Below are 14,300 nucleotides of genomic sequence, written 5' to 3'. Positions count from 1 at the left end.
AACATGAAGCTTTCTGCTGTGTACTTTTTTGCTCGACTCCCATGTCTTTTTCCAAAGTTCTGTGGCTCTATATGCATTTCCCATTCAAGGCCAAGCCTAGCACTTATATTGACTAACTGAACAACTCACTGGACTAGGGTATTTTGACCAGCCTCAAAAAAAGCACTACACAGTAGGCTGAGGTGCAGAAGTACATTACCCGAGCCTCCAGAAAATGGTGACTGTCCCATGCAATATCACAAACAACCCCATTTGTTTCTCTCCCTTACTTTAAATTTTTCTTACACCCTTTTCTGTAATGCTATTGCATTTTTGTAATTTAAAACATACTTGGATTTCCTTTAAACACTAGCTTTTAACTTCCTGTTAATATGTCTGCGATAAAGAAATATTATGAGAATACTATAATTATCCTTCAATTATTAATAACTACTCTCAACATGAATTCATTTTAATACCGTTTTTAATTTGAATAACAAAGGTCATAAGCACATAGAATGTTTTATAGATGATGCTACTTAACAGCATTCTAACTGTGAAGCGATGTCTGATCTTTAAAGGTGTGCTTGGCTGTACAGAAGTCATATACTCAGCTCTGACCAACAAATTGTCTCTAAACACTTGTGGTTAGAAATAGCCATATGTTATGCTTCTTAAAATAATTGCCAGTGTATTAGGGGAATGCTTGTACCAATATTGTGGTGACTGTAATTGCCAGGAATATATTTCAAATTACAGTTAGCTAGGCCAGATTTTTCACTTCCGTGTACCTTAAATGAGATTTCTGTGTACTATTGACAGAAAATGAGAAGTAGCTTTTGTTCCAGATTTTGATACATTAACTATGACTACCACATTCTGTTCTCAGGTACATGGGAATAATTCCATAAATGGTGATAATACAGGTATTTGAGTTATTATGAATTATCTGCATTACCTTTTCTGTAGGGAAATTGTCTGCAAGCAGGTTACTCATTCACTGTTTCTGAAGAGTGGTCTCAAGCAGGTTTTGAGAAACTGGAACCATAAATGAAGAAGTTGGCATTATTTTCAATCTATAAATGTGTAGCTGATTTCCATGGGAAGTATTATCACATTAACAAATAGTTAAGACTAAAAGGGAAAAAGCAGTTTGTAATCAGCACGCAATACATAAGGTTGAGATTTGTGCCTGGCAATATTTTCCTTTAAGTCTTTCCAGACATCTTAAGGCTGACCCCAGTAGCATAAGGGTATGAGATGCATAAGTCTGCTCTTGGTGCGGAGGGGGGATGGCTTTTTGGCTGCATCCATGTTACACTGTCAATGTGTTTTTCCAGCTGAGGAAAGAGCCTGTCATCCCAGACTGTCTCAGTCTATGCCTGGTGGCAGAGCTTTTTAGTTAAATCAGAAAAATGTGTGAAGAGTGTAAAATCCACCACCCAAACAAGGAGCTTCCTTCCTGTACACCAGCCACAGCTTTTTCTCTACACTCTCTCTGTGCCTGACCTGTGGGCACAGACCTTTCAGCTCACAGATTCTGGACAAGCCAGCTTGCTGAATGTCAAGTAATTGTCAGCCTCTATGTGTCCTTTGCATCTATCCTATGTGCATTGTGAGTGTGACATAACGGATTTCAGGCTTGCCAGTGAGATTGCCCTGTGCATTGGTAAGCCAGTAAATTTTTCTTTACTATGCTCAAGTGCTTTTCAGTCATTTGAGCCACTCTATCAACTAGTTGAAGGTGAAATGGGGGCTAGAGTTCTTTCCAGTAACTGGCCAGGTGTACTCTAATCAATCTCCCATCATCTTCTAGACAGCAGGAAGAGATTGAGATGCTTTTCTAGAAATGGTTGCTGACTGTATGCACACGTATGTATGTATACACATATATGTATATATACATTACAAGCTGCAACAAACTTTTATCCATTGGCAGTACCTGTACTTCAACAGAAGGATCCTGAAGTGTTCAGAGTATACGCTTGACAGACACAAAAGCAATCTAGATCCATCCATGAGTACATTTCTAGATTCTTTCATACAGTGTGCCACAGTAAAGCCTGAACCTCTTCCACTGGGAGGCAAAACGTCAGGGTTGGCTTAGCTAGAATCCAGTATCCAAAAGGAATGTCCTTCACAGACATAATGCCTAATGCAGCTCCTATTGCTAATAACATTCCTGTGGCTTAGCAATAGTCTAGGAGTCTTTGCTGGCTCAAAGATGAAGCTCTGCCTGGCCTAGTATATGCCTTACTAACACGTTACAGCTCTTACATGTTTTCTGCCAAAAATGAGACATTGCTATCAGTGAATGTATAAACTATCTCAATCCTTTCTTGAAAATGAATCTGCAGTAAATTTCCATCCCAGACTCTCAGAAAAACTGTGTTGTATTCTCTGTATAACTTGACAGGTGACAATTATAAATTTATCCTCAGGGAGTGGTATTAAAGCAATACAGAAATAAGAATTCCTCTTCTTCCTTTCCCCTGCCTTTTCTTTTTTTCCATTTTTTTTTTCTTGGTGCAAGAATAGTATTGTGTTTAATATAGAGCTTTGGACTAAGGTTATGAATATTAACATAATAACCATCTTACATACCTGCTGAATTTCATCGCATTTGGCTAGTGTACATACTCCCTGTGGAGGATCCGTCCGCTTTGCTTGCCTTATCTCTGAACATTTGATTAGAAAGACTTGCACCATATCAGTTACGAACACATGGGTCCACATGACTCCATGTAATCCAAAATAGCCTGACACTATGCAATGAAAATTAAGGCTAGAAAATAAGGTGGAGTACAGAGTCCCAGAGATAAGAAAAATCATAACATGAGAAGATAACTTTACTCTGGGTCACACCCAAACCTCATCAGTGTATGTAAGCACATTTCTGTGAACTTGGTGAAGAAGAACCGAAGCACTTTTGAATATGCTCCAGTTTATCAAAGTATTTTCATGTAGTGAAAATAATGAAGCACAGTATCAGGCCACAAGTTTTAGAATGACTCAGAGATTTGCGTTAACAGGTATGAGATTTACATAGATGAATTAAAAACATACTGCTATGTACTATAGTTTATGGGTTTTATTGCTGTAAGGCACATCTGTCAGGTGAATTAGTGTTCTCTCAAACTGCCAGATGATCTCCCTGGAGAATCTGTTCTTGTGATAAATACAGTGAAGTTAGCAGCATGGCATGTTTTAGTCTCTGAATCTCTTGAAGGATGACTGTGGTCAGTGGTGTTGCTCTACAGGAACAGCTGCATTGTCTGGGACAAAGGCCTGGCTGGCTCATCTGGGAAACAGGGCTTTTGTGCAAGGCAGTTCAAGGCACCAGAATATATTCTTACAGATTTTTTTAAGGTTCCACAGTTCCCATTGCAAGTCTAAGACACATTTCTTTGACTTGTCCCTCGGTATTAGATGTATATAAAATGGCAGAAAGAAAATTTAAAAGAAAAAAAGAAAAGCAATATGTGAAAAGAACTAGACGTGATAAATGTTAGTGACAAAACCTGATTCACTTCTAGGAAGCTTTGTGGTAATATGCCAAAGGATAATCTATAGAAAATAGAGATTTTTCTGGGTTTTATTAACACAGGAGGATTGACCTATTTCAGTTCTTGGCTATTTGAGATGGACAATATGAATAGTAAGTATCAGCTGAGATAGCGGGTTTTTACACTGGTAGCTAGTCAACTTGTATTTAAAAGTTCTTCACACCTAAGTGATATAACAGTAGTCTTAGAGGAAGACAGTATGACTAATATTGACTGAATTCTTCATTGTTTCAACTCTGAAACCCTATGTCTTTCTCAGATAATATATTTTTCATTTTGGTTCATTTCTGTGTAATGTCCCTCTAAGAAAAAGTAATGGTTGGTCTGTAACAGGAAAATTGCTGTGACTTTTCTTTATTTCCTTTCTAAACTACCTTCCAACTTCCACAAATCTTCCAGCAAGGGGAGTGTGGAGTGTGTTGTTTCATTATTATGATATCTCATCTTAAATCTCCTCTGCTAACTACAAATGACACACAGTAACACTTCTAGTGACTTGCTGTGTAGTAGTTTAAAGCAGTATAACGCATACAAAGTCTGTTGTAGGCTAGATATTATACACTTTTTGTATGTGCAATAGGCTGTGGGAAGTGTTGAGATTCAACCAGTGCTGCTGTGTTTCTTATCACCAAAATGAAGTTGTCCTTCCCCCTTCCTTTTGTCTTCTCACAACTAAACAGAAGCTTTTATATTTCCATCGCCTCCTACTTCTATTATTTCTTATGCTGATATCTGTACCATAACCACAATCAATGAGGTCATATGGTCCTGCTATTGTAAAATATTCAAATGTCAGTAAGCAGTAATTTTGGTTTACCCTAGGAACACAGCTTGGGTAAAAATGTGGAAACCTTGATAAACTACAGTGTTGTCAGTATTAATCACTAAATTATGCAATCATGTAAGAATCTGGTGCATCCCTGTTGTTAGAGAACTGCAAAGCAGTGTTGCTCTGCAGCCCACAGCAACTTATCATGCACAGTGAATTTTCCTCATATAAAAACCTTGATTTTTTGGCACATCAGCCCTGTGTCCTTCTAATCAATTTCTGATCAAAGCTAATCCTTATTGGTTCCATACGTCACTATTAGCACCAGTCGTTCAAGGAAGTCTCCTCACACAGTATATTAATTACCAAATCTACAAAGGTAATCAGGATTTTGTCTTTTCATCGGTTCACAGTTGTTGGAACTATGCTCTCACACAATGACTTTTCATGTGCAGTGCCCTTCTTCCCCACTACCCCCTCAAAATTGTGTTGCAGAATACTTTTATCTTTTGTCAAAGGCCTAAATTTATTTTAATTCAGTTCCACTGTCTGCTTCTAACCAATTCTTGTCTTTTCCCCCCTCTCTTTCAGAGGATAAAGTATGGACGACTGTGTACCATGATCTGCAAATGCAGACTTCTATGGGAGGCAACAGCCTGGAGAAGTTATCTGTGCTGCAGCTCAACTACAGTGCAACTATGGACCAGATCTCTGCCATTACCAGTAGTGCTGAATACTGCGAGCAGTTTATCTCCTATTCTTGCAAGATGTCCCGGCTGCTGAATACACCAGGTAGGCTGAGAATGGGTTATCAATTAAATACATTGTTAAAGAACTTTATCTGCACAGTTCAACAGGTATTAGACCGGTCCATTCAGTGAACATACTTTGTTCTTCTTCATTGAAGCTCACAAAGAGGTAAATAATTGGAAATACAGAAGAAATTACTTTCTTAGAAGTTTTGCCTGTTTGCTTACTGCTAAAATGAATTTTGTTGCGCCACGAATCTGTGTGTTCTTTCTCACATCTGTTGCTCCTTAAAGCTGGAGGCTTTTTGTGAACAAGGTAACTTTGAAAGTTTAATCAATAGGGGCATTGAAAAATTGCTTTGAACTTTATCCTGGTTTTCTGGTTGTCAGTTTTGGTATGTTACAGTCAGGAAGGGCACTGGCTGAATGAGAGTTGGAATTCTCCCACTAATATCTCTGAAGCAGTTTCTTAAACACAGAGTATTTGTGTGTAATTAGATGCCTTACACATTGTAGAGATTGGCATGGTCAGTAATGTGCTTGTGTGAGAAATACTATATGCTATTACCCATAAGTAAATTCATTCTAAGTTTCTCCTTTTGATGTGTAGCTTTACTGGAAGAGAACAGTCCTAGTGGTGCTTGCTGTATGTGCCTCCTCAACAAGTCTTACATGTAACCGATAAAGACAAAAGTATTAGTTGTTCCAGAATCAGTAAAACAGCACACAAAGAATGGATTCAATTTTTAGAAATTCTTTTAATATGAACATAGTACTTCATCTATGCTCTAATTGTGTATGATAGCATTTGATGTTAAATAAATCTTTAATGGTACTTAATGAAGACTGGGTTATAAGTGGAATCATATAACACATTTTTGTGACTGTGAAATGAGTTCATTGTGATAGGAGCAATTAAAATGCATTTCAGATGAGACTAATGGCTGGGTGCTTACAGCGTTATACTTTAAGCTGCTTCCCCTCATGAATTTATTATGGTGTATTGTCTTATGGTGCTATAGATAAGGATTCATTTAGCATGCATGTGCATCTTATCCCTATTTCCATAAGCATTCAGTTGGTTAATAGATACTGTAATGCTTGTTACTTCTCTCCCTCCTCCCTGATGTTTTTGAACTATTTCTAATGCATGGTTTGTCTCTGTTGCTATTATTTTACTTAATTTAGCGTAACACAGAGACTCTGCAAAGTGGCAAATGATTTCTTCTTTCTTGGGCCTTAATGTAGAGGATCCTGAATCATGTTCATAACTAGAAACATTGTGATTAGACTCTGCTGATGGATACAAGCTCTCTGCTTGCGTATGTTTCAGAAGAGTAGTATGTGGATGTATCTTTGGGCAGGTATTTAGAAGGCAAATTCACTTGGGGATGGAGCTGGAGATAACGTGCATAGAAAGCTCATAGTTTACACAAAGTAGCATTAGATTCTCCTTCATTAAATGTATAAGACTGTTATTTCAGGACCAAATTGCACTTGTTAGTATATATCTATGTTATAAAAAAAGAACTGTATACTGTAATTGCAGATGTTTGCCCTAGCTTCTAGATTTAAAAGAACAATTAAGCAGCACACAAAATAATAACTTACTGAAAATTTCTTTAAGGAGTAATCAATTCCAGATGTTTGCATTTTTAAGCTTCTTAAAAATGTTTGGGTGTGTTTTGAAGATACCTCTACACATTTTCACTTTTTATATGGAAGGATAAATTCTCTTAGAAACTCTTTATAGGCAAGTTTTTTTGGCTGGAAAGTGAGTTTCTGGAGATATTCTATGAGGTGGGTTTTCTTTTTCCTTTAAGTAAGAGAAAGAAACAACAAAGGCTGATGATTTTAACCTAAACAGTAACAAAAATTCACGTTGCAGTGTTTGTATAACACCTATAATGGTTTGTACACATAGCACAGCAGTGATTTTGTGTTAGTGGGGAACAGACCAATATATTTTCTTTCTAAGCTATGTGTTCTTGGCTTCAGTCTATGGTTTCTAAGCTAAGGAAGCAATTTTTCATACCTTTCTCTATTTCTTTTTTTTGAGAATTGCCTTATTTGCTAGATACATTATGACACGCTGTTCATGTCACAGCACAGCTCCAAGTACTCATGTGGCTTCTTCCACCACAGAGCTTTCCATATACATCATTGCAGTATGGTGCACACACAAAGAAAAGAAAAACAAAAATCAACATTTTTTGTATTCCTCAAGAAGTAGATTTCTGGTTGTATTGAAGCCAGTGGTAAAACCTTTATGGACTTCGTGGGATCAGGATGGCATTTGTGGCCTTGATCATAGGTGCTTTTCTAGGTCGGAACTTTTTCATTACACCTTTCAGATGTTTAAAAAACCACTTAGAATAGACTAGTCCTTTAGTTTTAAATTGCATCGAAGAGAACAGAGGAAACAGAGAAGACAGTGCAGCAATTCAACTTTTCCACCTTTTTGCCTCCTGGGGTTCACATCACTTTACAACATGATTCCTTCTCAGGAAGAAATTGCTGAGTTAACATATTTAAACAAATCAGGACCAAAGCCATTTATTGATCTATTAATGGAGAGTAATTAACTAGCCATCAGTGAACTGTAGCTTTTTCTGCTTTTAATTAAGAATTTCCTGACAAGATAAAGGTATATAGAATCGCACTAACATATGTACTGCTGCTAATAATAACTTAAATGGGATTTTTTATGCAGTCAAAATTCTGTGTTTGATGAAAACCTTCATATTAATAAACCTGCTTTGTTGAGGTTTTTTTTTGGCTTCAGGCTTAGTCATCAAAGAATTTTCATTGTCACATGTTTTGAGAGTGATGCATGAAAAGCAGTTTGTACAAACTAAGAATTCTCATTATTCTGTAATGAATTTTAGACTTTGAGTCTTTATTCCTCCAGATCCATGTCTTTTTTTTTCTTAATCATGGGCTTTCATCCAAGCAAAATAACATGTACATCCCAGAGAACAGATTAAAATCATTGCCAACAATAAGGATTGGGAGAGATTTTACAGGTCACAATCCCTTTCCATTTAGTTTGAGGGAATCCATTAATAAGATGTTCTATGTAAGTTAAATCATAAGTGTCTTCTGAAAGCATACCTGAAAACAGGAATCTCATAAGACTATAGGACAGTTCAGGTTCAAAGGGACTGCAGAAGGCCATCGGGTCCAATTTCCTGATCAAAACAGGTTGAAGAGTCCTTGTCTAGTAATAAGTGAAGACTACCTGGAAATGCAATTTTTTTCCTTAGTGTTTTGGGTTTGGTTTTTTTGTTTGTTTTGAACTTGCCGCCCAATATGTTTTAAATTATGTTCAGACCTAGAGGTCTGTTTCAAAGATCATCAGAAAAACAAAACTAGTCAAGATAGCTTGGTGACTTTCTTAAGAAAAGAAAACCAGACACCTGTTCTGAAAGCACACCATGTTATCAGAATAAACAGCAAAAGTATAGCTATGCTGGAAATTTCTGGGGAAGCCATTTTCAAGCAGGAAGCCTGCAGTGGATGCAGTTGTCACACAGTCTTTTGTCAGTTATGTACTGAGGAAATCTGTGTCAGTTCCTGACTCTGATACAGTTTTCCTCTATGACTTTTAACAATTTATTTATTTTTTCTGTGTTTGTTTTTTTTTTTTTTTTTTCCAGTTCAGCAGTTCAGTCAACATGAGGCTGACTCTTCTTGTTGTCTGTATTGTCTACTTAGATAATACGATTTTTAGAACAGGAATTCCTTTGTGAATATGCAGTTATTAGCATGATAGTAGCTTGATCTTGGCAATCCAAGTAACTGTTACTGTTAATAAATGAATGAAAAGATAAGCTCATGGTTCATAATTGCAACTTAATAACAGTGCACATGTATATGTAAATTTGGAAAAAAAAACCCCAAGGCCTTTCATTTTGTTTTTCTCATTTACATTTATATTCCTTATATCCTCTTTTCTTCTTGTTTCCTTGGAAACTTCCATTCTGAGATTATAATGATATGTTTAGTACTGAGGACATGCAGAAAACTAGGTTTTTTCTGAGTTCTTGATGCCCATACACTTTCCAGTTGATATGGGAGGTAACAGGACAATTCCTTCATTTGCAAACAGGAGCTTGGAGATAGAAGAAAGTTCTTTTGTGTCCACTGGTTAACAAGAGAGAAAGAGGCATCGCAGAATATAGAATCACTTTGCTTTTACAGGAAGAAGCTTCCCTTCTTTGCTGTAAGAAACAAAGAGATATAGAGGACAGTGATATGATATACTAATAGAATGCAGAATGTTAGTTAATAAAATTACATATATTCACCCACTGATGTCATTAGACTTCCTAATAATACCTGCTTGTGACTTCCTTGGTATGAAATTCTCTACAGGCCACTGATCTCAGCTTCGGAAATGGGGAGGGAACGGCATGCTGGTTCTGCCATTCTTCCCTTCGCCTTGGGAATGAGACCCTGAAGGGAGGAGGGCTGTTGTGTTCACAGTATCTGTGAGTCTGTCATTTCCCAGAGCTGTAGGAGCTGTAACAAATAATCAAAGTGTGGGAGCTAAAATATACAGAGAACAGAATGAGATCTGTTGGTGTGTGTTCCAATTTTTATTCCTATTCACCCTGTCTCAGGCAGCATATGAAAAGCATAAAGCAGAGTTACTGCAGTACATGAATTACTGTTCCATGCCTGTTTCTCTTTGGAGAAAATGAGACAGCAGCTTCATGAATTCAGGTGAAATAAAAAACTTAATTTGCTGTTTGGTTGTTTTACTTACAATACAAGAATTGTGATACTAGTAGAAAATAAGATTTATGGGTAGATTCAGATAAAAAACAAAGTTAAAAATTGCAATATGGTATTTTTCCTAAGTAGCCATCCAAATCAGAACTCTCTATATAAACTTTCACATCGCTAGACATTAACTGATCTAGAATGCTAGATGCAGATATAATTCCTGCTTAATAAGACTTTTTCAAAAAGACTCTAAGACCAATGGGTTTATGTGCAGTCCTACAATGATGAAGGGAAGCTTCTCCAAAACTTGCTCAGGCTTTAGCATTCAGTTCTCAATGTTCTTTCAGAAAACATGCCTGTAAGCTGTCATGTATCTTGTCCAGCCTTAAGAAATTTATTGACTGAATCCTTCTTCTCTGACAGTGTTCTAGAAAAGATTATTTCAACTTCAAGTGATTTTTCAAGCACAAGGGTAGCAGCAACAATGTCCTTGCTCTGCTGTGATCTACATGCTCATGTCCTAGAAGTGGAAATTAACAGCTTTTGGAGATCTCTTTTTTCCTTAGTTGTTGTCGTGTTGCATTCTGAAGCAGACAATAATTCAATGTTTCTCATGAAGTACAGATGAATCCTCATAGGTACATGTTAGGTACATAAATGGTTAGTTAAGAGGTGATTTTTTCCAGTCCGTCATTAATACAACCTTCTTTCATGTCTTAGTTTCGTTCTGCACCTTTGCTAGCCTCTTAGCAATTCCTTTGAGGTTTTCTGATTCAGTGATCACTGAGTCTCTTAGTTTCACTTCGTCATCATCATTCTTTTAGCTGGTGAACTATTTTTGCTAATTTTTCAAGTTATCTTTGCTGTTGTGTAGGAATTAGACTTAATACAGTATCACAAAGTGAAAAAGGCTACATGTTGCTTTGGGGTTTGTTAGAAATAATAGTAGCTGATAAGAGCTTTGTGAATATTAGAAACCCTCTGTGGAAATTGTCACCAGTGCTGTGAGCCCTAGTTTCTTTGCTATGCCTTTTTAAGAAAAAAGAGTGCATTTGAGTTTTAACTTTAATGTTATAGAAGAAAGTTCCAAACCCGTTGTTTGTCATACCCATTCTCTCTGTAAATGTGCTCTGCCTGTTACAGGAAGAGATTCACTATCTTTAGTTCTTAAAAGAAAGATAGAGGAAGGCAATAATTGCTCCACTGTTTGTACGGAATCCTGTTTTATAAAACCTGTTTAAAACCACTCATGGTTATTGTTTTCACAGAAACAGTCACAGATATTGCTTCCTCAGCAACCCACGTTATTCTGGGGACAAGTCATCTTTCTTGACGAATGGCCAAAACAGATTAGCTTATTAATTTTTCAGACAAAATGGATCTAGATGGTATATCATTGTGTATCTTGACAAGAATTTCTCTTTCACCTGTATCCTAAATGTATTTGCATTAGTCTGAGTAGTTTTTCTTTTCAAATATGCACTAAAAATATCCAGTGTTTCTTTTTTCATTCCCACTCCTGAGATGAATGTGTGTCATAAACAACTATATGAAGAATCAAGCTAAACATATGCAATTCAGGGAAGATGGTACTTTCCAGTGCATGAAACAAAAGGATCATAAGACAGCACTCCATTCCCTACTGCGTTATGGACTTCTTTTGGCCTTTTCTTCACTGCCCTGTGTTGCCATGTAACAAAGGTGTCCAACTGTTACTGAAACATTACCTGCCCTGTTTTCATGGATGAGGTGATACTGTTTCATCTCTTGAGGCTGTGACTTGTACCAATTATCTGAAGGTTACGGTTAGGCTTCCCTAAATTCTAACCTCAGCTTTCCCAGCTGGGGCTTTGAGCTATGTCTTCTATATTAGCCTTTCTGCTTCTCAGGAGACTCTTTAAACAGTCTTCAGTTAATGTTTGGAGTTTGAAGGTGCTGCAACCACTTTGTAAGCACTGCTTCTTGTTGTTAGTAATGTTCTCATTCAGATCCCACCTCCTACATCACTCATGTTTTTCATAGTGAGTTCATCAGATAAACCTCTGGAACACAGCAGAATGCATACGAACTTAAGAATATATATGGTATGATTACTGAAACGTGTGTGGCTATTTGAGGTATGAACAGCACAAACTACATCTTATACCAGGAGTATCTTTGCGTATGTTTTTTTACTGCACTTTTTATCTATGTATGCTTGATGTTATTTATCAAATCAGTCGGAAAAAAAAATGTTTTTCTGAGTTGTCTCTGAAATGGACTGCCTGAAGTAGTTTCCCCTTTTCACCTTGTGGATAATTCCATGTACATTTTCCCTACTTTTCCACATTTTCTTTATTGTATAACCCATTCTTTCCATGAATCCCCCTCAGTGATTTCACATTCTACCTGCATATATTTGCCAATGTTAAAACAATGTCATTTAGACCAGCCAACATTGCCTGAGAGTGTATGAGGACAGAGTTTTACTGAAGGTTGAAGGGAGTATGCAAGAAGTACAACATATTTTTGAATCAGGTTCATGTAATGTCGTTGCCATTATAATCTGGGAGAGTGCATTGTCCCCTTGAACTTCTGTGCCTTTATGTGCTTGTGGCATAAGACATACATACCTGTAAATTTCTTTGTGGAAATCTATATACATATAGGTATTTTTATAGAAGGAGGTGGCCTCCAGATAATGATGACTTCTTAGAAGGAATTACTTCAACAAGATCCTTTTCAGTCTATCTTTTGAAATATTTTATGTGAAAATTGCTCAGTATCAGAAGATGAAAAAAATTAATCTCTGATTTTCTGTAATGTAGACGTATTTTACTGAAAATGCATATGGACAGTGACTTCCATTTTCAAGGAATTTGTGTTGCCAGCAAAAAAGATTCATGATCACTTCCTTAGATTCTTGGAATAAGAGGTGGGAAAGATAATTCACTCTATTAATAGGAATAAAAAAATCAATAACCATATTTTCTGGAAAAATGGATCTGCAGATTAAAAAAATAAATAAATGAAAGGAAGCTTACCATACCTACTGGCAGAAATAAAACTTTGATTCCAGGCATTTGTTGGCCAGCAAAATGATGGAAGATAGAGCTACTAGCAAGATGCAAAAGATTGAAATGTAGCCCAGCATTTCAGAAACAGCAACTAAAGATTTGGAATCAGTTGCCAACTTAGCTGCTAAATTATAATGAGTCTTAGAAAAGTGGCAGCTGCTTAGTGCATGCTGCTATCTCAGTTACCCTAGAAAAGACCCATTATGCTAGTTTCTATTGGAAGCCTATTCCAATACTGCTTTGCAGAAATAACTGGAATGTTTTGGTAGTCAACATGGACTCTGTAAAGCAAACATATGCTCCACACCTAATAGTGGAGTTTCACCTGCAGCTTGTTAAGATCTTGTGCATTGCCACAGCAGCAATGATGATGCTTTGTTTAAATTACAGGTATGCAATTAGATACATGTAACTTGTAGGATAGATCTTACTAACTCAGAGATTCATGACATATTTAATATCTGTCAAGCTATTTTTAAAGTTACATATCTACTATAACACTTGCATAGGTGAATAGCTATAATAAATGTACCAGGTTTAAATTGTATCCACAAAAATATTTGTATTTTGGAACATGCTATACTATTGAATAGAATCTTTTCTCCCATCACCTTAAGAACTAGTAATCTGCTTTCTGCTAACATCCCAAAAATTCTTTTTACCTTTTTTCTCTTTCCCGTTTACTCATTCCTCTTTGATATTTTATTGTGTCTCTACCTCTGATATTTTGATTTCATATACATTTTTGTAAAATCTTAATAGTATTTACAGTGGTGTCACTCTTGAATGACACAGGAGTAACAGATCAAAGATTCTTTCTTTTTAATCACCTGTTCCCTATGGCATGGACTGTGTTTTCATCACTTTTTTGCAAAGCACTGTGTCAAGTAGCAAGAATGTTTGGAAGAGATACTGAACCAATTTATTTTTCCAGAAAAATCTGAAGTTGCAAGCAGACCAAAAAATTGTCAGACATGTAAGATAATTCATCTGTGTTGATACTCTGGACCACTATGCCAATTTTTCACTCACAGATATAAAAATCTCTTAACAGAATCTCTAGATGTTTGGGAGTTGGAAGGAATGAGAATTTTGTTTTGTGTGGATTGGGGGTTTTGGCTTTGTTTGTTTCTTCTGTGCAAAGTGTGTTTGACTGTAGCAGTCCTGAGGAATTGAGAGGACTGCTAGCCACAACTTAATGATCAATGCAGATCAACATTTACCATGCTAAGCAGAGAGCTGGCTTAATCTCACTGAATCAAAAAAATCTTGACTCTTGATCTGATTAGTACGGCACCTTGATTTGCTGGTCTGATGACCAACTCTGTTGTTCACAATCATATTGAAGTACAAGAAATCTGTAACACCAGCAAGACTCTGTGAACACAGAAAAAACAAAGAAGGATAATGAGTGGTAACGGAAAGTTTGCCAAAGGCCACGTTAGGTCTT

General features: G+C 36.6%; 1 protein-coding gene across 1 annotated transcript in view; it reads left to right on the top strand.

Annotated features, from left to right (window-relative positions):
- The window catches only part of CNTNAP2 (contactin associated protein 2), a 1,190,827-nt gene that overhangs the window by 823,644 nt on the left and 352,883 nt on the right, over positions 1 to 14,300 (top strand). Inside the window, exon 13 of the mRNA XM_074900878.1 lies at positions 4,906 to 5,106. Coding sequence (XP_074756979.1) covers positions 4,906 to 5,106 — 201 coding nt within the window. The remainder of the gene's footprint in view (positions 1 to 4,905; positions 5,107 to 14,300) is intronic.

Source organism: Athene noctua, chromosome 2, assembly GCF_965140245.1.
Source record: "Athene noctua chromosome 2, bAthNoc1.hap1.1, whole genome shotgun sequence".
NCBI lineage: Eukaryota > Metazoa > Chordata > Aves > Strigiformes > Strigidae > Athene > Athene noctua.
This window is presented reverse-complemented; position numbering and strand designations above follow the sequence as displayed.